Genomic DNA, 24,981 nt, shown 5'->3' on the forward strand with positions numbered 1-24,981 from the left:
ATTGATTCTACTCAATCATGTGGTCAATACTTCTTGTGTACCTGTTGTGTATTACACACTATACTGGGTCCCAGGAAGACAAAGATGGATAAAATAGAATCCTTGGTCCAGAAGACAGAGTCTAGACTGAGGTAGACACACAAAGAAATGTGTGCTCTGGTAGAGATATGTCCTAAGGGCAATGGAATGAAGTAAATAATTCTGTCTGGTGGAAAAGGAGAGCTTTTCAAAGACAGCATCATTTTAGCCAGCACTTAAAGAATAGACTTGCCCTACAGAGATATTAGAGAATGGAATTCAACAGAGGGAACAGTCTTAGGAAAGAGATGAAGGCATCAAGTGCATTGAGCAGAAAGAAATTCTAGTCCTTCAGGGAATCAGGAAGTGAAGACATCTAATCGGACTCGGCAAATGTAGACAGGAGTAGGAGCCTTCCTTTAGTGCAACACAAACTCCATGGGCTCATCAGTGTTCAGGGTAACAGGATGGAGATCAAGATTGTTTCATTCTAATACGACTTTTGCAATCAGTGTAAGGAAAAGACCACTATTTTCTACCAAGGAGCTAAGAAGGTTGTTCTCAGCCTATAGGGTAAGAGAATAAGTATGTGGATTTACGTAAATCATTGGATAATTCCTCTTGGAATTTTCTCAATTTATTTTTCCTTCCACCTTTCTGCCCTACATGAGTGCAGGGATTTTTTTTTTTCCTCCTGAATCTTAGATGGTGGTATAAATACACATTCTGAAAGGAGGAATATGATTCTCCTAGAACCAGTAACTCAAGAAAAAAACTGAAATCTTTATGCATTAAAATCTTAGATTGCAAAATGAATCATAAAGAGGAAGCATCACACAGACCTCAGTCACCCGAGTACTTGGTCTATACACTGTTAGGTATCTGAATTCTTGGAAAGGTCTGGGTATTTGGCACAATATAAATAAAGCCTACATTTCATGCAGCCTAGGGTTTCCCTTAAATATACATTTCATAAAACCCCTGGCTTTACGAATGATGACTTTTTTCTCACGAGAAAAAATTACTGGTACTTCCATTTACTTCTAATTCTGGCTGGCTATTCAGCATTTCTACTAATTGTCGCAACCTATATAAACAGTGTTATCTGAACACCCAATCCCTTTGTTCCAATAAAGCGTGTGCATATCAGACCAGTTACAATTCATCTGCAATTAAACCACTGTTCTCAAATGAACAGTAACTGATGACATAAAATCTGAATGTTGTAACCATGCAAATACTCAATAACTTAAGTGATATTTTAAAAATCAAATATAGTATGCAGTTATCAGAATTGCATTATGAGCAAATTTTCACCCTTTCTCTCTTCCTCTCCCCAGAAAATAAATGTTGTATTCCTGGATTGAATTCTTAATGACTTCTTTAAAAACAAACTTTAAACCAATAAAAAAAAAAAAAAAGAAAGAAAGAAAATCTCTTTCTCTATTTTTGCAGTGCCTGCAGAGGCTTTATCTTTCTATCAAAGATAATATGAAACTTTGGTGTTTTGTGTTGCAGGTCATTAGCTGGCTTGCTTTTTATCTGCTTGATTTTATTTAGTTTTCTTTCTCAAACATCTTTTTTTTCCCTCCAAATAATCAATGCCCTTGATTGCTCTCAAATGCATCTGTTTGTATCACCACAAAGCTAGTGTAACCCCGTGGAGTACACTCCCAAACCATGCAAGAGCCAGTGAAGAGCAGATCTTTTTGTTTAAGTCAGCTCTCAGGATAGACGGGGAAATCACGTCCCCAGCTGGCTCTTGACTTTTTCATTACCAAATGCAGAGGCTAGAAAAGAGAACTGGACAAAAATGGGCTTGGGTATATGATCAGTTGCTTTGCATGTACTAAAGCAGCCCAGAGCTGGTGCACAATAAACAAACATGCATTATGGGTTGTTTTCAGTCACTTTATAGACACATGCATTCATAAATTTTGATACGGTTGTAAGAAGCCGACTTTGATGGGACCAAACTCACAGACGAGCTTTCGATCGCTGGAGCAACCACAGCCCAACTTTATGTTGACAATTTATCAGCTCTTCTCCGTCAAGGAAAATTGTTTTTTAGTGCTTGCCTATTAGCAATCACATGCATAATATGAAATTGAGTTTTGGGGAGGACGGCCCGCCATCTGTCTTTCTGCTATTTTTTTTTTTCAGCATTTCACGCTCAAGTTCAACTCTCTGTGTATCAGAATGCTGTAAAACAGGATTCACCCATAATATGGGCACTTAGCAAGAAAAATGGGCCAGATACCAATGTTATCTTATAACTTGCAGACTTTTAAAAAGGAAAATCATTGATACCCCAATCTGTGCATTATCTTTTGAGTGCACTTCAAATTCTGTCTGCCTCTCAAAGCCAACTTTGGTATGGCTGGTTCTTCTTAGAGAACAGTTCATTAGTGTGCTTTGAAAAGTGTTAAAACACTTTTATAAAAATAAAAATGCAAAGAGAAAGTAGCATGCAATGTGAGGTTAAGAAAATGGAGCTATAAAGGATCGGTGTGAAGAATGAAAAAGATGTATTTGGTTTCCTTTCCAAGTTCCAATATGCTAAGATTTTTATCAATAATATTGTTTTTCTGCAACAATACCTGCCTCAGGGAAAATATGCTCCGTAGCTGTCAGGATTATACTTCTCAAAATATGCTTAAGATGATTCTGTTAAATTGATAAAAAATAGTACACTCCGCAATGTAGAAAGATTGCTCAAAAGAACATTCCCAAGCCTTTCATGTGTAACTGCATTTGTGCAGTAGGGCATTTATTATGCTATAAATTCCATCACTGATTTTGGCCAGTTCAGATTGATTCTGCAGTAACTGTAAGTAATGAAGCTTCCAGAGCTGAATGGGGGAGGGAAGGAGGAGGAAGAAAGGTAGCCAATCCACTTGTGGCTGTGGAAATACAAATCGTAGGGTTCATTTAGCCTCAGCTTTTTTCAGATCATGCAGCCAATACCCTACAAAGCAGGAAAATATATATCCAGAAAAACCTACAGGTTCCCTGACCTGACTCCAGGAGTTATGACAGGCAGACACAGGAGAACAGTTCTTAGCGAAAGGGAGCAATTGTATTTTTGCCTGAACCTTTACTTCCCAAGCTTGTTCCTGTCCATCTTTTTCACTTTTTTCCATCTGAAGCATGAGCAGACATCCATCCTACAAGAGTGACAAACTATGAAGCTCTTTTCTTTGGAAAAAGTTAGCCATCCCTGAAGGTTGGCCTCCCTCAGCTCCCAGGACCTAGAACTGGGTGGACCCTTAACCCAGAAGAGGCTCCCGGGATTTGGGGTGTGACTATAGTCAGTTCAGACTTTTGTAAAGAAGAAAATCGGTTACCCTGGAGTTGATAACTGAGACTAGTAAAAAACTAAGGTAACCAATGAAATGAGCAGCAGGAGAAACCACTCAAGGGTACCCCATGACACCCACCCTAAGGTGGTGGTAGCTAGAGAGAGAAGGGGTCAGTCACTGAAGCCAAGGCAGCAGTGATGTGTATTGTAGTAAAGAAATACTGTCTAGTATTACCGGGGGGCGGGGCAGGGAGGTTTCTGATGATGCTTTCAAACTGAGCATCAGGGAAATAGGCAGGGCGTGGGAGATGCAACAGAGTATGATTTGGAATCATGGGTATCAACAGAGCTAGAGCAAAGCAGAGAGACTGAGAAGGAAGGAGGAGAGGAATATGCAAAAGGGTGACACGGAAGACACATTACATCTACTAGGCAGGCCAAGGAGGTCCTCCGTTCATTCTTACCCAGTTCCCTTCTCCTCTCTGACCTCATTTTAATCGAATGCTGGGGAGCGAGGGGATGGGAGGGGAGGAGAGGGACTGTGGGTCTGCGGTCAGGCCCAGAATGTCTGATCCATGGTGATAGCATGGGCATAGGGGGACCATAGCTTCAACAGAATGTGGGAAGATAATATTTCATTCTAGTCCTGGAGTTTGTGTCCCTGTCCCCATCCCCATCCCGATGAATTTTCAAAGCTACAGAGGCATGAATAGATAATAATCCATCTCAGAGAATGACAAAGCATCCTCACTGTTCATTTGTCCCCAAGAACGTATACCACAAATTCTTCTGAGATTCTTTCCCTATGGTCTTTTCCCTTTCCCTCTTAAGAATCATAGAACCATACAGCTGTAAAGTTCATAGGTATGATATTTGAATATTGCGAGGTAGAGCTGCCAGACTGGACCATATGGGGCCTCCTGAAGTATGCACATTTCTCACTGGGCTATTTTTTGGGGGGCAATGATTAATTGCCACAAGACATAGTATGTCACAAACCACAGATATAGCAGGGCAAGACCTTAGATATGGGCACCCAGAGTCAGCCAAATGGGGAAGCCCAGAGCTATTGTGGGGGTAGGTACTGGACAACACAAGCGGGGTACCAGGCCCAGAGTGGACATTTCCAGCTCCAGAGGAAAGCTGAGAAAAGCTTCTGCCTTTCTTTATGTGTCACTTGGTACTATTAGCATTATTGGAACTCACCATTAGTCAACGCCTCCTGGCATCTTTCTGGCCTACCTATCTGAGCACAAAGGCAAAAGAGAAGGTTTCACAATGAAGTGATGCAATGTCTTGTTTTGAATCCTCTTTTTTACAAGTTAGTAGGGATAATCATGCGTTTTAGAAAATTGTGAATTCCTCTAGGTGCATTCATAGGGAGGGACCTGCCTCCAAACTGTGCCTGATGATTCTACAGTATGCCACAACACCTGTGTGATTTCTAATTTGGGTTCAATCTGTAACTTCCTGTGATCATGTTGGAATTGAATACACCGTTTAGAAAATCATAATTATTAAGAGGACTGAAACACTAGTGAACTTCCAGACCTATTTGGAGTGTCCTTTACAGGTCAGAGAGGACATATAAAAATTGGACTGTAGACAGAGAGAAGCATGGTTCTGTCATTCCAAAATAACTAGACAATTCATTGGGCATATTTATAACCAATTAAGACTGCCACAGGGTCAATGTGGTGAGCTGTATAAAAATTAACCATTAATTGAAGACTACAATATTTGTACAGAAGTTGATCCACACGTATCATTGGAATCTGAATTCTCTACAGCTACCAACTATGTTGTATTAGCTGTTGTAGCCCAATAGAGCTGCCAAACAGAAATTGGTAAAAATTATCTGTCAACTATTCAAAGCTGAAAGTAATCATCAGTACAGATATTTATAAGTAGTTTTGTATATATAATGACTATTATGAAAAAAATAATCATGTTAATGACATTTTTGGTGACTTGGTAGAATGTACAGAGCCCTGGCCTTAGAATCAACAGATGTAGGTTTATTCCTAATTTCGCCATTTGACATGTATTTGACTTTAGGGAGTCATTTAGCCTCCATAGGTCTGTTGAAAGGGAGTAGTAGTGCCTTTTCTGAAATATCATAGTTATTATGAGGTTAATGTAAGATAGTATGAAAATGTTCCATAAGCTCCAAGTCTCTGCTAATATCCAGTATTATCCTTATTGGATTATAACTGTAAAATCTGGGACTTTAGCATGTCAGAAGATATTGGCTTAGTTTATGTTTATCACTAGGCATTCATCTTTTCCCCATTGTATTTCTGTTCTTGGTGCATATGTTTTTGTGAAGAGATTTTTTTTTTTGTATTTTTAGAAATGGGAATTTTTTAAATTTTTTTAATGTTTATTTTTTGAGAGAGGGAGACAGAGAGACAAAGTGTGAGAAGGAGAGGAGCAGAGAGAGGGGGAGTCACAGAATCTGAAGCAGGCTCCAGGCTCTGAGCTGTCAGCACAGAGCTGACGCAGGGCTCGAACCCACAGATCGTGAGATCATGACCTGAGCCAAAGTCGGACGCTTAACCGACTGAGCCACTCAGGCACCCCAAAGAGAACCACTTTTAACAAACTTTCAGATTACCCATTTTATTTCTGAAGAGGACAAGGGCAGAAACTATGTTCATAAAATAGGAGGAGGAAGGTCTCTAGAAGTTACCACCATGGCTCCATCCCTATGGAAATCTGTGGGTTGCTCAGACAAAAGGATTATGGAGAGGCATGAATCCATGGTTGATGGGATGAGGCTCTTAGGACTCCTTGCCATCTGTGCTCACTTTGGTCAATGTTAAGTCTAATGTTTGTATTAGCCAGCTGTGAATTTGGCACTGTACTGTTGATTGACTGAAACCCTATATACCCATTTGCATTGAAATAAAGTATCCTGGGGGCGCCTGGGTGGCTCAGTCAGTTAAGCATCCGACTTCAGCTCAGGTCATGATCTCGCGCTCTGTGAGTTCGAGCCCCGCGTGGGGCTCTGGGCTGACAGCTCAGAGCCTGGAGCCTGTTTCTGATTCTGTGTCTCCCTCTCTCTCTGACCCTCCCCCCATTCATGCTCTGTCTCTCCCTGTCTCAAAAATAAATAAACATTAAAAAAAATTTTTTTTTAAAGAAATAAAGTAACCTGTTATCCAGAGTCAGTAATTAGTGACGTAAAGGTTTGAAGTTCCTTAAGCTAGAAATGTTAAGTGTGTTTTCTTCATGGCCATAATGTGCCAAACCCAAGGGATAATTTCTGTAGTTGCAACAAGGTGGTCTTATCATTATATGTTTTCTAAAGGCAATTTCATATTGAAAGGTCTTTGAAGCAGAAGGGAGACATGGTTTTAGGCTGCTCAGGTGGATCAAAATTAGAATTGAGAGCAGCAGGAGATAGAAGGTGGTCTGTGAAAAAGAACACTAACCTTGGAGGAACATCACAACTATGTTTTACTGTATAATCCTAAACAAACACTTCCTCTCCCTTAACCTCCAATTCCTTATTTATAAAGTGGATAGGCTAATACGTGCTCAACCTACCTTAGAGACCTTTATAAGGATCAAAAGAAAGTTCGGGACTTTGTAAGCTCTCATGTAGTAGGATGATTAGAGAGCATTCAGGCAGTCAGTCATCGGTTGAGTACCTCCCATAGTCTGCGTCCTGTGGAGTATACTGAGGAAGAAAAAGACATTCTGTGCCTCTAAGGAGAAAGACAGGCAGAGACAAGACAGAATGATCCCATGTAGTACATGCTTAGTGCTGCCTGGGTGTAGAAACAATAGTAGGAATTTAGAGGGAAGAAGACAGCTTTGGGCCAGAAAGGCCAAAGAAAAGGAAAAGGGATTTGGCATAGATCCTCAAGAATGGATGTCATTTGCACTGATGGAGGTGGACAGGGAAGGAATTCGTGGCCTGAGATGGGGTGTGAGCAAAGGTATCGAGAAGGTAAACACAAGACAGATTCAGGAGATGGTGTGGAAAGCCTTTGGGGTGTAAGGAGGGAAGTTGTAAAAGATCAGGTTGTAGAAGTTGGGACTCACTTGTCACAAGACTTTCATGAAAACTAAGGGATCTGAATTTTATTCCAGAATCAATCAAGGTTCTTCCAGAGTAAGGATAATAATATTTCATACCTACATGGTGCTGTGTGTTTTCAAGGTATTTTTAAAAGCACTGCCCCATTTGTTTCCCTCAGCAATTCTGGAAGATAGGGATGGCAAGGCTGATCACGCCCGTTTGACACATGGGAAATGGAGACTCAGGGAGGTCGTGTGGTTGCTCCAAATTCCACAGCAAGTACATGAGGGGGTCAGTATAAAGACACCGTGAGGAAGATGAATCTGGCAGCAAAATGCAGGGTGAAACCGCGCGGGTAAAAATAGAAGACAACAGTTAGAACGTTGCCCACCATGTCGTCCAGATGTAAGATGTCAATAGCCTGTAATAGTGAAATAGCACGCAGAATGAATATAACATCAGTAGTACGAGCTATGGTAAAGAAAGAATGCCCAAGCCTGATGATTGGCTACAAGAGTAAGAGGCAGAGGATCAAAGACGAGTCCGGGAGAAGTGATGAACTCAGTAATCTCAACTTTAACCTCTGATGAAATGGAAGGGTTACCAAAAAATAAAGGGATGTCCAAGGTTCAAGCCTGAGTAACTAGCTGAACACTAACCAGCCTTATGCCCACGTTGGTTCTTTATCCTCACCCAGACTGGCTGCCGGCCATTGTTCCTTTTATCCACCTTGCTATGTAGCCCCGGTCACACTCTCATTAGTACAGAGAGGTGGACTGTGAGCTCCTTAGTAATTGTGAGAGCCCCAGTGACCTGCACAGAGAAGTGCCTGGTAACAACAGTGAAACATTCATCTGTTTAATGAATACATGAGCGAGTGAGCGAGTGAGTGAGTGAACGAATGAATGAATGAATGAATGCCATCACAGTTTTCTTCCAAAGCCTCAGGTCTAGTCATCGAAGCTTTTCTTGAAAAGTCTTCAATTGTTCCCACGTGTCTACAAAATCAAGTCATAATTCCTTTGTGTGGCATTCATAGCCTCCCACCATCTAGCCAGCCTCTCCTACCCCAGCATTTCCCCACCTACTCTGGGGTCTGTCTGCACTCCTCTCCATTCCCAAACACAAACAGCAGTTTTGTACTTCTGTTGATAATAGTTCTTCTACCTAAACGCCCATCGAATCCTACTCATCCACAGAAATTCTGCTCGAATGCTGCCTCCTCCCTGAGCACCTTTCCACCATGCCTCGTCAGGACAGCCCTCCTCTCACCTCCCCTGCACCTGGCATTTACAGGCCTCCTTTAGAGCTTGGCTCACACATTCGTCTCCCTGAGAAGTGTCCCCCACAGTGCCTGGCGAAAGCGTGGCACCTGGTAAGGAATCACATGAAGGAATAGAAAAATAGCAAAAAGAGGTGCTCTGGGAAGAAGACCAACTTCATTTTCTTGTCCCTCATAAAATTTACCACTTTGCTACAATCTCGGTGAAAAATAAAATTCATTTCAACAGTATGCATTTATGCAAAGATAATGCCTTCCTTTGGCTGTGAAGATGCAGTGGATTTAATTTCCAGATTTGTCTTACTCCCTACTCAGCAGAAAAGCCCACTCCAACAAAAGGAAGAAAGTGACATATTTTGGATTGACAGATGTCAAGGGACACTACCGTCTAATTTCCTTATTGATTAATTTGAAGGTAATTTCCTGGTAACCCAGGCTTCCAAAAATGTATTTTAAGTGGCATGTTGGTAAAAGACAATTAATTTCTCTGCGTTAAACTTGCCAGCTTTTGAATTAATTGCATGAGCATAACAATCAATTAATAAATGTTAAGCAAACAAGGGAAAATCGGTCAATTAAAAATGACAAAATTGATTCCAAGGGTAGATAAACCAGAAGACTGTCATAATGCTCACTTCTAAGTTTGGATATCCTGCCTCTGTACTATCTACCTCCCACTTTCCAACAGCATTCAAAGTGCTGAAGCTTTATTATAATTTCTTATAAATAAATTACCACCCTAAGCCTTCTCCGCTGCTTTAGAGGGATTAAGGAAATCAAACATAAACAGCAGTCCTCCGCTAGCTACTAGGAGAAGGTCATTGCTTTGGGAAACTGTGCCACCCAGGGTACTCTGCAGAAGTATTTTTGAAAGGGAAGCCTCTTGCAAAGTGGGCCAGCGATCTCTAAATGTTTGCCAATACTCCATCAGGAGGAACTGCTGTATTCTGCCTTTCTTTCTCCTGGCCACAAACTCAGATGTCTTCCAGAGACCGGGTGAAGCGAGGAGGGGCAGGGCCCAGGGAAAGTGCTTGCCTCCTTAGAACATTCAAATTCAACCTCCTTCAACACAGCACTACCTGTACTCATAATTGGGGCTGAACGTGGCCTGGATGCATGGATTTGTTCTCCTGGCCTGGATTTTGGAATTTGCTCCCCACACTTGAAAAGGTAGATGCTTTGGAGATGATGTGTAACGAAAGTATACAAAGAACAGAATTTGTTGTGTGAAATTATCTGCAGGCTACATAGGCTTTATGACTGGGCTGTGTCATATTGCTGTTCACCTGGCCTCCCATGCTTGTCTTTAGTCCTACTCGGTATGTTTTATCAGAAAATACCCCCATTGTCCTCTCAGACATGGACTGAAAAAAATCAGGCATTGGAGCATGCACCCCACTAATTTCTCCATTTTGCCAAAGGCACTTTTCGTAACAGCTATGTATAAAATTGCTACAACTATGAATATTTTAGCAAATAGAAGATCTCTGAATAAAGCGTGAAGAAAAGACACTAAAGAAATGTATCTAGGGATGCCTGAGTGGCTCAGTTGGTTTCAGCTCAGGTCATGATCTCATGCCCGCCCCCCAGCCCCAGGCTGTCAGCGCAGAGCCTCCTTGGGATTCTCTCCCCGCGCCCCCCCCCCCCCCCCCGTCTCCACCCCTCCCCCACTCACATGCTGTCTCTCGCTCGCTCTCTCAAATAATTAAACTTCAAAAGAGAAGTGTATTTAAACTTCTACAGCCTACCGAATCTTCACTTGAATGTCACCAATCTGTCTTAATAGAAGCAAAACCAAAACCAAAACCAAAACCCATCCCTCAAAACATTTTGCTGTCCACCAGCCCTCTCCATCTTAGTAAGTGGCACCATCCGCCATTCTGAGACTATGGCCAAAAGCTTAGGTGTGTCCTTGGAGACCACTCCTTACCTCAGACCCCACATTGAATCCATTACCAAATTCTGTCATTTCTGCCTTCAGAGGGTATCCACAACCCAACCACTCCCTGCCATTCCCTTCTGAGCTACCGTCACCTCCCCGACCTGGACCACTGCAGAGGCCTCCTCCTCCTTGGCCTTCCTGCTTTCACTCAGGGCCCCAGAGCAGCCATTTGCAGCAGCCAGAAACATCGATCCAACCCCAGCACTCCCGCTGTGTCCATCCTTTTCATCACTGTATCCCAGAGCCTAGAACAGTGCCTGGCAATAGAGTCATCCCAGTGATACTTGCTGAACGAATGAAGTCATGTAGTTCGGACAGGCTCCACAGAATGCTGCAGGGGCATTTGTCTGTCTGAGAAGTGCACAATCTGACCAGGGAAAAGCCAGCAAAGAGGAAGACACCTGTGCCAGAATCCAGGCAATCCATACACCTGCCATTCCATCGCTCACCCTGTTCCTCCCTTCAGGAGTGTTCTGGTAAAGGAGATGCTGTGGGTGAGTGGGTAAGTTGGCCCATACTGGCTAAAGCCTCTCCTGTGCGGTTTATGTCTGCCTAGACCAAAGTAAAAATTAAAAAAGTCAAGTGCTGATTCTGGTTGTTTCAAACAGTCGCATACTTACTTGGCAGTCGTGAGAGCACAAGTCCCTCCAATAATCAAAAGAATCATTGCTTGTTTTGCTAAAATCCCAAGGAAATAGCACAAGATGTGATATTTCAGCACTAATGAGGTTGTGCCTGAAGAAGTGTGATTTTAATTGTGATAGATTTAGAGAATCCATTGCAACACGGCAGGAAAACAGCACGCTCTTCCCAGTTCCAGGGAAAGGGCATTAATATCCCATGTTTTTGTTTTATTTAGTCTTAGCTGGCTGTGTGGAGAATCACCTAAGGTGATGGCAGAGCTACTAGGGACTACATCAAATAGAACCCTATAAAGAAACTTTATTTTCTCCGCCCACACGATGAACAGAGACTGCACAACAGAGGAATGTTTGTCTTGAGTTGCCTTATACAAGCTGCCAGATTGATTTGCTTTGCCACTGACGTTTCTGATCCTGACACAACCTTTCTACCACCTTCTATCCTTCAAAGGTTGAAAGTCACCACTTTAGTACAATGGCTCCCTGCGCCTTTGCACCGGCAGATGGAGGAAAGGAGTTTCTGCAGAATTTTCCTTCATTCCAAAGACTGATCTGGGTTGGGTGTGAAAGCTCCTGGCGGAAGTCTGCATATGAGCAGTGTTGCTGATTACTTCATTAGAACCCTGTGCGCTTCGAGAGCCATATGCTTTCAAGTTTCTTTAAATGGTATTAGGGAAAAATATCCTCAAGGCATTATTTTTAAAGGGGACTTCAAACGTTCCCTGAGAAAAAAAAAAGTATAGCACGTTTGAACTCCAGGGGGTTGCAGGAGAAATCTTACTTAGCAAGACTGAAAATGGAGCCCTCTCTTCAGTTTCGGGGGAAGTAAGCACTGGTCACAATCAGAGATAAATGTGAAATGTGGATGGAGAAAGATGCAGAAAATCTCCAAATTCTCGAATCCTTACCATAAAATAGCAGAGGAGAAGAGGACTCGAAGAAGGAAATTTTCTTAAAAAATAGTTTTCGCCCTTCTATTCAATAGAATAAAGAGAATTAGAGACTCTCCCCGTGTCTTGCAGAGTGCAAAAGGCTGCGTGTTCTTCCCATTTCCTTCCACATAGGAAACACTTCTAAATAATCCCCCCTTCCTGTGTTACATGTATTCAAACATATTTTAAGACCTGGGAAGCAAGGCTACAGGTAGGGGTAAAGCTATTCATTTCGAGCTTCCCTGCAAAGGGTCTGCTCCAGAGGTCAAATCAAAGAGAGGCTTCACGTTTAAACCCTCCTTTTCTAAATAGATCCCAACCTGATCTCATTTAATGCATTGGTATCTGGTTTCTTAGGCATTATAGTTGCAGTATTACATATCAAAAGGACTCTTGAGAAATTCCCTCGAATTGATAATTCTAATTTCTTATGTATAACTACTCTATATTCACTCAGAGGACAGCTGCATTGTATGCTAAACCATGAATCGTAGAAATTGGTCCCTTTGTACGGAGGTTTGTATTAAATCGAGATGCTCTCTTTTTTTTTCCCCCTGTTTGTTCCCACACTTGAGTTCCTGGTGTCAGTTTGTATTTGGCTTCTTGAGCATATTAAAGTTTTTCTAGGGCTTATGATGTTCTTGCCAAGAGCATACTTGCAGCAATCTGCACTAGAACAGTCTTTGTGCCAATTACTTCAAAAAGTATTCTTTAAAATAAAAAGAGGGAGGGGGATTTTTTTTTTTTTTAGGGAACTTTCAGGTTATAGTGTGATGGTTTCAATTTTAATTTTTTAGTCCGTCTTCCTGAAATGATGGCTTAGAGGCTCTGAAATGTGCATCTCTGGGTTGTTGGGGGTTTTTCCCCCCCCCCCCCGCTCTCTGTTTTTTAAAAGCCTTTCTACAAAATGGAAGTCCTGATAAGGATATAGGAATAGCAGGGGAGTCGGTAGTGTGGAGGGAACTGCTGTCGTTGCTGACACCACACCCTCATCGACTTAAACAGCTTTGGAAAAGAAACTGCTAGAAGCTTGTTAAAGAGTTTCCAAATGTGTGTCTGTAAATGACTCTCTCTAATCATGGCTGAATAAACCAAACGCAGCAAACGAGCTGGTGACAGGCACAAAAGTCACATGAGTGTTTCGAATCGCATATGCTGAGTGGATAATAACCCATGTCAGGGCCATGGGGTCTTTTGAAGGTTAAAATCCTAAATTTGATAGAGTCATTTATATAGAGAGAGATAAACACAGTTGAGGAAACAAAAGAGGAAAATGGAAGGGAACACATCCACTGAAATGCACTGTTAAATAGGAGGAGAGGCGTTGGGCAGGAGATTAGGGGAACGTGCTGTTCCTCCTGTGTCTGCCACTAACTGGCTTTGTGTCTTTGGCCAAGACGGTCACCTCACTGGCCTCAGTCTCCACACCTGTGACATGGGAGGGCTGCACAAGGCAGCCTGCAAGGTCCCCCACGTCCAGCATGCGGTCTCTCTGGGATGCCGAGCACAAAGAGGTTTTGGCACAAGCACAGATTCATTCACTGCATAAAGAGAGACATTTTGAGAGGCATGTCATTACTAGAAATTACTCTCATGAAGGATGAAATTTAGGATTCATTAAGCAGCCTTAGAAAATAGTAGCCGTAGAGTTTAGAGGACAGGTTAAGAAAATGATCTTCACTAACCAATGTTCAACACATAACGTCCAGGCCTCCCAAAGAATAGAAACCAAGATAATAGAGACAGAGAGTTATAGTGTAGGGCTGTGAGGATGGGGCCAGGCTCCATGTTTCAAGATACTGGATTTAAGAGACCCAATGCTAAGAAAGGCTCTCAGAGGCCACGTAGTTAGGCCCGGGCACTTTCAGTGAGGAAATCGACGTAGGGAAAGGAGGTCCTTGCACACAGACACAGAACTGCGTGTTGCCTGAATGTACCAGGAAAACTGAGGAATCGTGGCCTCACTGTGTGTGGTTTCTTGCACATATGTGGGTCGAAAGTGTCTAACTTAAGAGAATGGGCTTTGTCCTTGCATTGCTTTAAGAGTCCCACATACCTACTGTGGCATCCTGGGAAGTGGTCATTTTAGGTTTGATCTTTAAGGAGTTTTATGTCTGAGTTTGGGGAATATTGGGGTTTTAGTTCTTCTCAAAAATATTCATGACCCATGTGTTTGCTTGAAAATTATTTATCAGAAATGCAATTATTAACGCTTGTGCACTTCCCCCATAAGGAAATGGCTGCCGCAAAAATATATCAGCTCTCGAGGCGGCCACCTTGGCCTTCCACGAAGGCCAATCTACCTATCTACATGGATGATTATAATTCTGCATCCTTGGAAACTGAGGTAGAGAGGGGTAGCTATTTTTTCTACAGATTTTCCTTTGTATCCAAAATAGAATCACTTCTTCTCCTGTAGACATTCAGATTGGGTGGAGGGAATAGAATAAGCCTGGCTTAATGTTTTCTCAGGACGGCAGAGAGCTCTCTGGAACTGCTGTCTTCATGCAGAGAAGCACTCGGTCTATGGTACACAGCTGTCTTTGGACATTTGTTGCAATTTAGAGTGTCTATGTATAAATTCTGCCAGCAGACTCCAGAGAAACAAAGGCTAAGGAGACTAACTTAGAACAAGACTAGTTGTTCGACTCAAGAAATTTAAGTAAAGTGCACATTCAACAAAAGTGTTGAGCAAAAATTATAAAGAGAAAACATCTGATTTATATCTTTCCCTGTAAGAGCTCATGGGTTCTAAATAAAATGTGTAATATGGTATAGTATTAGGGATGGATGGGGGTAGATAGGAGTAAGGGAGCCAGTTTCTACTCGTTATTGGGTATGGTACTAGTTCTGGGTCTTTTTTTTTTTTTTTTTTTTTTTTTTTTTTTTACGTTGTTGGAAAATAAAATTTCAGTCTGTTACACTGAGAACTGCCTCTCCACCTTGAAGATAGTGGCACTAAGCCACAAGGGTCCTCTCAGGTCCATGAGGGGTGATACCCCTTCTCCACATCAAGTGATAAAGGAATAAAAAAAAAAGTTGCCCTCTACAGAGGTACAATGGTCCTCTGTCCTTCTGTAGGAGACTTTAATAAAGTAACTGAATCAAACAAAATTTGATCAGATGTGTATGGTTCAGCCTTCTTGCTTGGCCTCTTAACAATTTATCGAGGTGTTTCTACCCATGGTCCTGTTTTATTAAATGATATTTGAAGTGTTCCACTCTCTGAGAAAATGTGGTTTATGTCTTTGGCATACATTTACATAATCTTGTTAAGGAAATCTCTCCAGCTTAAACTATCCCAATAAAAAATCTTATCTCTGGTAGAAGAAAGACTATTTTCTCCAAAGGGAGCAAGAAACAAATATGGAGTCCAGACACATTTTGAGAAACTAAGGCTGTAATTGTAGTTATATTTTTATGTTATGTGTTTGAAGTTTGTTAAAGGAGATGGATGAGAAGTAATTGTTATGTTTGGAGGATACAGACATGTAAGAAAAGAATGTTGGAGCTAATGGTTTTTAAATATGGGTTTTAAAAATAATTTTTTATTTGTTCCCTTAGAAAATATTTCTACAGTAAAAAAAAAAAAAAAAAAACAGAGGTGATAAATTACCAGCAATCCCTCAGCTCCCCACCAGAGCCATCAAATTAAGGGTTAACCTCCCAGGATTGCCCTGAATTAATCAGGAGCTAAGCCAGGGGCAGGCTGGGCTAGGGGAAGGGGGAGGGGATTGACAGAGCTCGACCTCCCCCAAGAGGCTCACAGCTCAACAGTGAAGCCCACTGTGGCGTGGCCACTGAGAGAACGCAGACCTTTATACAAATAAAGAAGCCTTGACAGGGCTCCCCAGGCTGCTCCTTCAGGCAGCCCTGGGCACAGAAAACACATCCTGATCCCACATCAGCCCAGGGTTCCTGCCTAGCATGCACCGATCCTCCATTTTCAAAGAACCCAGAGAAGGAGTTGTGTTCTATAGATTAGGGGTTTCTCTTGTTTCCAGTCCAGATTTAACCATAAATATATGTTTGTCTTCACTTATTTAAGAGGCAGTCTGTGATCAGCCTCTAGGTCATCTTCATTAAGATCTCTGGATTGATTTTGCTCTTTAGATAAAGAGGATGCTGCAGGTAGATGGCCCTTGTGGGGATGGCTTGCAGTGCTTGGTGAATGCAGATTCCCAGGTCCCTCCCTCAATTTAAAGAATCCAAAGGGTTTTATTGGGGGCGGGGGGATGGGAGTAGGGGGCAGGACTGGGAATCCATCTGATTAATAAGCTCTCCAGGTCATTCTTGTGTATGTAAAAACCACTAACCCTAGAGGGTTTTGTTTTGTTTTGTTTTTTAACATGAATCCCTGATATCAGCATTGGGTGTTTGTATGAGTTGACTTATCTATAACAGGAGGCATGCATGCTTGTGCAGGTGTCTTTTCCTTCAGGGTTTTAGTATCTCCAGGAGAGTAGAGAAATTAGCCCCCACTTCCTCCCTTCTCTGCTTTTTATGGTCAGAAATGCCCTTACCTTTCAGGTCTGTCCGCTTCCTGAACCCACCTTCACGGAGTCTTTTTAGTACTCAGAGTAAGCATCTGACTGATTGGAGCTGTGCTCCAATTACATCAGTCCTGCCCTCACCTCGTTTCTATTCAAACCAAACTGAGTCCCTGAGATTAAGTCACTTGCTCATGAGCTCAATGAGTCTCTTGCTCATTGTAGCCCTTTTATCCAAGGAATGGCTTCTGCCAAGATTCCTCTTTCTTAACTTTGGCCAGGATGCTTCCCAGATACCCAGGCTCACCTCCGCTCTTCTCTACTGCCAGAGCTTCCCTTAAGTTGAGCCCATCTGAGACCCTCCCTAGTTGTCGCTGGTCCTCTAGCCTTAAATGCTGAATCCTGCCCAGTATTGAAGATCCCTGATCTTAGAGAAGTTCTCAGGGACAGACTCCCAGAAAGCTTCCCGCCACCGTGTGATTCCTGAGCTGATGGCCATCTTTGCACCTGCTTGATGAGGACCGTTGCAGGACCACCTCTCCTGCTGCATCCCCCTCGGGGCCCTGGAGGTCTCCATTTTCACCCACTGCCTGAACACCTCATTTTCCTCTGAATCTCACCTCCCCCAAATCTCACCTCTGCCTTGAGAAGTCACCTTTTCCCTCTTCTGTCTTTTCTTATCCCCAGTTGCTCAGGTCCCACTGTGAATTAGGACAACACGGAACTAGTCTCTAGAAATATAAACGAGATCCAAGAAAGGGAAGAGAAAGGCATTCTAGTGTTCTCCTGTGCTCACAGGGTCCAATGGCACCTCCTTCAGTTATGAGCCCTCTTGTCTGTAGGGCTTGCCTCTACAGACAAGTACTTGGCCTCTGCTAAACTTTTTTGTTTTGGTTTGGTTTGGTGTTCTCAGGACTTGTGCAAAGACCTAGGTGGTAGGAGTCAGACAGGGACAGAGAGACCTGTTCAGGCTTATTCTCCAACCTATGAATATGGTCTAAATCTGGGAAACCCATTCCCTAAAAATTTGCCTCAAGTAATTTACATGGGGTTGATATCGTCATGCTGGTTTAGATTAAGTTGTTATGCTGTGGGCTACATGTTTAGGCTCAGAAGACCTGGCTAAGCCCTTATCTTTCAGCAGGTTGGGGACCACCTCAAAGCCCCCATCTCTTAAAAATTATTAGCTGACTTTCCCACCTGAGCTACTGATTTGATGATCTGTATGCTGAACCAGGCTTCTACAAGGGAATAAAAGAGAAAAGACCAGAGTGCCAGAAGGAAGCTTAATTTTTAAGGTAAATTTGGATTCCCTTAAAGGACAAGTGAAAAATCTCTGAAGATACTCTAAACCCAGGGAATCCATAGTTTTCTCACGCCTGCAGCTTTTTTTGTTCCTATTTGCCTAGCCCTATTCTGTACTTTACATTATATGTGGAAAATAATGCACATGATACTTAGCATTTCCTTTTGATAAAGAAAACGTTTCATATTACTAGTACTGAAATTTATTCCTAAAAGAATGGAGAATAGCTTCCAGATGTATTTTTCTGTCACGGACTTTCTTTCCTAAAGTATTGACAGAGGGGAGGTTTTATCAAGGTCTTTGTGATGGGCTTGTTTATAATGAGAACATATTAGTGGAGCACATCTAAGTGTTTATCACTAACAGATGACTGAAAGGAGCATATGGCAGGAAGAGAAATATATATTTGTCCAAGAAACGTGGCTTGTTAACACTCCCACACTCGTCCCAAACTCTGTGGACATGTACGTACAGCATTGTGCACATCCACTGGGTATATCAGAAGAAAAATAAAAGTCAAGCAATGATTCCTTCAATATGGGACTGTCAGATAATGCTAATTTGGACATTTTTATCAAAGATGGGAGGATTTCAACTCAAAAGGGCTGCACATTCTGCCTCACTGTGGCTGGCATCTGGGCAACGCTGTGTAAGGGGTTTAGGAAAATACAGGCTTTAGCATTTTTGTACAGCTCTTTATGATAAAACAAGAACAATGAAAGAAAGCATGAGGATTCAGCTCTTCTATAAAATTGAGCTCGGGGGCAAAGAATCCCTTCGTTCAGAAATCTCTTCTGAAGAGTGTCTGTAGATTAGATTTAAGACCAGACGAAGATGAACCTTTAGAACACAGAGGCAATTTTTACCTGGCATTGGCCAAAACCAAAGCATTGTTTCAATTCAGATATGACCCATAGAACCCTATTGATTAATTCTTGAAGGAAACTCTGCATTTATTAACTTGCAGCCGTACTCTGAAGCTCCTGTCTTCACCATGGAGTTGTAGCAGAGTGGGGGAGTGGGGAAGGATAGTGATACAGCACAGTAAAGGCCACTCTCTGGAGCATTAGGTCATAGAATTCTCTAGAACTTAGCGAGAACCCTAAGTATCATCACCTGATTCTTATCCTCCATTTTTTTATCTGAAGAATGCTACCCTGGACAATCTAGTTTACTTGCCAAAATTACCAGACCAGAACTACATCAAATGTTCTATTTTCCAGTTGGATGTTATTTCTATGCCACGATACGCCTTCCATTTTACCATAGCTATGCTATTTCCATAGTTTCATCTTCTTGACATTGTATTAGTATTTATCCTTGTCTATTTGTATTTAAAATCATTTCCCATTTACCTACTTTACAAGGGAGCCATGCTTCTATCGGATGTTACCACTGGGATCTGTACACAATATGGCAGGCTTGGCATTTATGCCAGAATGGATTTGTCGATGGAGAAAAGGGATAATTAGAGTTTTCAGAAATTTTCACTTTTTTTTTAACAAAAGTAATCTTGAAGGAACAAGAGAACGTCAATTTAGAGAAAAACAGAAGTTTCAAATACTCAGAGTGGGGGTTGGAGGAATGCCTATGCCATTCTCTCATCTCTCTGTATTTTCTTCATTGGTGATTCCATTGAACTTGGTTTCAAATACCACAGAGGAGTGGGGAGGGGGACCACCTTCCAAAAACGATTCCTTCAACTATCATCTCTTATGTTTCCAACCCCTTTTTCTAGCTCTCCCCAGGACACCTTGTCCAGGACCTCTCCAAGCTGCTCAAATACAAAATGTCCACAGAGAAATCTTTCTTGTCCCTGTGTCAGCAATTCTTCCACTCCCAATTACCATTTAGTCTATCTCATCATCATCCCATGAAACAGGCACAAAACAGGTGCTTTTCCCCAGGTCCCATTGTTGCTCATTTCCACTCCTTGGACCTGCCATTTTGGTCCATCTCGGTCTCTTCTCCTGCTCACACCAACTGAAACACTCCTGGAGCCCTGGGCTCCCTGATAGGTTCCCTTTAATATTATTTGTTCTAGCCCTTTTCTCCATCTGGAAACCTCTTTCACCATTCTATGATCATATCTTACACATCAACAATTTATTATAATGCCAGTTTCACATAACCTTCCTGATCCATTTTTCCAAAAGCATTTCCTACCTACCTACCCTGACCTCTCCAAGCTCCTATTCTATATCTTTCTTATGGTGCATCCTTGTTACTTAACCAAAATTGTATTTGTGAGTATTTACACTGTGTATCAGGCATATATGTAGGCACTTTATATTCCTTTTCCCTTAATCCTTTCAGCAGCCCTATCAGACCTGGGAAGGCCCCCAGAGATCTACAGTCAACTGGTCTTGGGTGCAGTTTAGACATAAGGATTTTTAAGTACTCCCTGGGTACTCCAATTTTAGCATGGTTGAGAACCACTGGTTTAACTCCAAACCCATTAGCCAGATATTCTCCAAAAGCAGGTATCACCTTTGAAGCTTTAAAAAACAAGCAAATGCTGGACCCCAGCCCAGTCCAACCCAATTAGAATATCTAAGTGACAGAGCCTGGGAACCCATGTGTTAACAAAGCCTCATAGGGTGTTTTGTCACATAACCAGGATGGAGAACCACTTTCTTTATCAGACACTGTATCATCTCCCTGTAGTACAATATTACAAGTAATTATACATGTCTCCTCCCACTGTGTAATTCGTAAACTCTTTGAGGACAAGTTTACCTCTGATTCACTGTGGTCTTCTCCCTGGTACCTAGTAAGGTCCCAGAGCCCGATGTAGGGCTTGAACTCATGAGTCACAAGATCATGACCTGAGCCAAAGTAGGACATTTAACTGAGCCACCCAGGTGCCCCTATTTTCTCTTCACCTTAGTTTTTACTACTTCTCAAAGACTTTTCAAATAACCAGAGCTTCTGGTTAGAAATGAAAACTTTTTTGTTTTTAATTTTTTAATGTTTATTTATTTTTGAGAAAGAGAGAGAGAGACACACACAGTGTCAGTGGGGGGCGGGGGGAAGAAGACATAGAATCTGAAGCAGGCTCCAGGCTCTGAGCTGTCAGCACAGAGCCTGATGCAGGACTTGAACTCACAAACCATGAGATCATGACCTGAACCGAAGTTGGAGGCTTAACTGACTGAGCTACCCAGGCGCCCCAAATGAAATCTTTTTAAAGGTTCATATACAGTTTACTTGAAGTAGTGAGTTGGCCTCTGGTATTAACTTGTAACATTTCATTCAACATGAATATGAACACAGAAATCATACAGGCATAACAAAGTTGAAATGACACTCCAACAAGACCTAAAAACCTGAATTCCAGGCTTTTGCAATTTCTGAGTTAGGTGAATCTGGGTAGGAAATGAACTTTCTAGAAACCTCTTTTCCACTAAAACAAAAAAGAAAAAGAAAAAAGAAAAGGAGAAGGACCTAAGATAGACTCTCCCAAAATTTCTTTCAAACATGAAATTTTATGATCCCTTAAAATAAGAAGAATTCATTTATTAGACTTTTGGTCAAGATTAAATTAGTAATCAGGCCTCACCCTTATGATTCAGCTGATATTTTAAAAAGCAAACAGAATTATAATGAAATTTGGACACTTCTTTGCAATTTAGAAAGTGTTCACCTCCCTTATCACCTTTCACTTTCATAACCTAACTGCAGAATATGATTATCCCCATTTTACAGAAAAGAAAATCGAGATGCAGAGAGGTTGAGCGACTCGTCCTGGGTAACAAAATCAGAAAATGGCAAATCTAGACCCCTATCGGACCCAACTGTGGACCCAATTCAACCCCTCGATGGCCACAGGCAAAGCTGGAGATGGGGGGGGGGGGCGGTGCACAGGTAAATCTGACATACAGACAGCTCCCCACAGTAGCCTCTCTGCCTTCTCAAAATGCTTTCTAGCCCAGAAGCCCATAAATTGCTTTGGAATAGAATACCAAGTGGGGATTTATTTATCATATCATTTCTGAGTGCGTATTTTCTTGAGCATTTATAGATCTGTTTTTCCAAGAAGCTGAGAGTTCCTGATAAAACAAGACAGATAATGATAAATGAGCATCTACGTAAGCCTAGCTGGGAGGAGGACCAGGGCCTGTTAACACCCCTCCTGTGAAGTTAATCCCATTTCTTTTAGCTATTTCTTTATTAGTTAATGAGGTCTTACAAAAATGTGGATCTGTGATGGTGTTTTAGCATCCGTGCCTCTAGGAACATTTTCAAATATTGATAAAGTAGCTCGTCTGACCAAAGCTTAAAGCAAAGGTGCATTAAGTATGAATTTAGTCAACTTCAAATGTGGGTGGTCAAAAAGCTGCTCCTGAAATACCCTAAATAATCCTCCTCGTTGGTGTTTCCAGATCTGCAGCTCTGGGTGCAAATGTAAAAGGAATAGGGAAAGAGGTATTCTTTAGGACACCAGGACTCGGAAGAGCAGCCCCATAAGCTTTGATCCTGCCTCTTGACTGACAGCAGTGTGTCTTGCTTTTGGAAAACTGAATAACTTGAGGGAAACAAAAACAAAATGAAAAAGGAATTACCAGTCAAGCCCCTGCGAAGGAGAGCAGGCATTAGATCCTACTGCTCCTGGGAGGCCAGAGATCTACTTCAGTTCCTTATGGCCAAGAGGGAAGCCAACAATCTCAAAAGATGGTTTGATGGTCAATGATGCATTTTTGGAGAGGCAAACCAAAGGGAGAACTTGGTTAGCTACTAAACCGACCTCCCTGGTACAGTGAATCACAGTGATTACATCTACAACCTAGTTTTGGAGACCCGCCCACAATGTAGCACCATTCTAGGAACATAGAGTACACACACACACGCGTGCACATGCCTCCAACACCCTCCTCCCCCCAACACCCCACACAACTTCCATCATCACGAAATACCCAAATCCTTTATACTTTCCATACTTTTATGATTTATGTTTCCTCAAAACATCGCTTAAAGAAGTTGACATTATGGCTGTCCTTCTATGTGTAGTTTATAAGCAAAGCAACTTTTAAAAGGACGTCTGTAAAAATACCGTTTAAAATGTGTGACAAAGACGAACCACTTTCATTTGGTTCTAGATGGCTTGGACTATCTAGGGTATACTTTGGCTAAGAAACTAAAAATGACAGCCCAACATTCTCCCTCCTGTGTCTGCACAAGTAACCAAATAAGCCACCAAAATGGTGCAAATTTCCTGATCCTGCTTTAGAACGAGCTCAAGGAACAAATGATAGGCCAAAGTCCTCTGATCTCCAACCCCATAGAGCACTAAATCACAGCATTACTGGTAACTCAGTGATTTCTAACATGGAATGTCTATGCTCTAAAAGGCCCATTCATGTCATGGTCACTAAGACTCGCTCGTTGGAGGCTTTGGCCTTTTTGCAATATCAAACCCCACCCCCAGCAAAGGAAAGCTATGAGCCATACTTCTGAAAGGAGATGGCCATTGTAATCCACTCAGTACAGATCTGCAGACAGACAAACATCATCCATTAACAAGTGCTGATAATGCAAACATTTCTTTTTGCAGCTCATTGCTCAACTTTCTGGTCATTTTAACTGGTTATACGCTTCCTCTAAATGTAAAGAGAGAGAGATAGAGAGAGAGGAGGAGGAAGAGAAGAAGAATAAAGGGAAAGAAAAAGTCCTGAAAATAGAATTGCACAATAATAATGCCACACTGAGAAAAGCTCAGCATATAATATTATTTCTCTTTTGTCCCTGCCTTGAGGACATCAAGGGCACTTTGACAGCCATTATGATTACAGAAGATACAAGCTAATGTTGGTTGTTCCAGATGTAATTTTGCATTTCTTGCAAGAAATACTGTCACATCCCAGATGTAAATTTGACTGTGTCGTGTACTTAATGTTCTATTACAGGTGATTCACATAACAGGCCGGCTACGACTGAGGGTGTCACTATCCCACGGGAGGACCGTTCCCAGCCAAATCATGGGTCTTGTGGTTGTGGCTCATGCCCTGCCTCCCCCTACGATCAATGAAGTCAGAATTGACTGCCATATGTTCGTCACTCGAGTAAATATGGACCTCAATATCATTTACTGTGAAAATAGGTACTTTGTTTTTGTTTTCATTTCCTCTGTTGTGTGTCACACATTGGTGAAGGTTGGTGTTTTCAGCAGTCTGAAGGATTTTACTCTCCCAGTGAGGCTCATTATAAATCCTGATCTTATTTTTAATGGCTGCTTGGACGGACACCAAACATGCTTTTTATTTAAAATTTACATTGCTGTCCTGATTTACATTAGGGACAACAATGGAATGAATTGGGACATCCAGACAGCCATATGCTATAATTAAGACCCATTTTGGCCGAAAACCCAAGGAGAGAGCAGGGCTGAGACGTTTGGCAGAATTATGCAGTGAAAGGTATCTCCTGATGTCTCAGCCAGACCCACTTCCTGACTACTGTAAGGGCCCAGCCTCACGATGGACAGTGTTCATACAGGCATTCAGCATACTGTCTTACTGCCTGCCTGGCTGCTGTAACACATTACTATCTGGGGGGCTTCGACAACAGGCACTTATTTCTCACAGTTCTGGAGACTGGGAAGCCCAAGACCAAGGTACAAGCTGGGGTTGCTGGGTGGCTCAGTCGGTTGAGCATCCGACTCTTGATTTCAGTTCAGGTCATGATCCCAGGGTCGTGGGTCCCCACGTTGGGCTCCTCACTGAGCATGGAGCCTGCTTAAGATTCTCTGTCTCCCTTGGCTCCTCTCCCCTGCTCCAGCCACACTCTCTTCCAGGAAAAAAAAAAAAAAAAAAAGTTTTTGTTTTTTTTTAAAGGTACAAGCTAATTAGGTTCCAGGTGAGAGCCCACTTCCTGGTTTGTAGGTAGCTGACGTCTTGCTGCATCTTCACAAAGGACAGAGAGCACTCTGGTCCCTTCCTCTTCTTGGGAGGACATTAATCCCATCATGGGGGCTCTATCCCCATGACCTCGTCTAAACCTAATTACCTCCCAAAGGCCCCACCGTCTCATACTATCACAT

At 42.1% G+C, this 24,981-nt stretch overlaps 1 protein-coding gene and 1 long non-coding RNA gene across 14 annotated transcripts in view; one reads left to right on the forward strand and one right to left on the reverse strand.

Annotated features, from left to right (window-relative positions):
* The window catches only part of NPAS3 (neuronal PAS domain protein 3), an 853,174-nt gene that overhangs the window by 799,352 nt on the left and 28,841 nt on the right, over nucleotides 1-24,981 (forward strand). For all 9 annotated transcript variants that reach the window (XM_027065563.2, XM_027065562.2, XM_027065566.2 and 6 more), the window contains one exon: nucleotides 23,849-24,042. In XM_027065563.2, the coding sequence (XP_026921364.1) occupies nucleotides 23,849-24,042 (194 nt within the window). The remainder of the gene's footprint in view (nucleotides 1-23,848; nucleotides 24,043-24,981) is intronic.
* The window catches only part of LOC128316017 (uncharacterized), a 214,345-nt gene that overhangs the window by 90,210 nt on the left and 99,154 nt on the right, over nucleotides 1-24,981 (reverse strand). The gene's annotated exons all lie outside the window — the stretch shown is intronic.

This window comes from Acinonyx jubatus, chromosome B3 (genome assembly GCF_027475565.1).
Source record: "Acinonyx jubatus isolate Ajub_Pintada_27869175 chromosome B3, VMU_Ajub_asm_v1.0, whole genome shotgun sequence".
In the NCBI taxonomy this organism is placed as follows: domain Eukaryota; kingdom Metazoa; phylum Chordata; class Mammalia; order Carnivora; family Felidae; genus Acinonyx; species Acinonyx jubatus.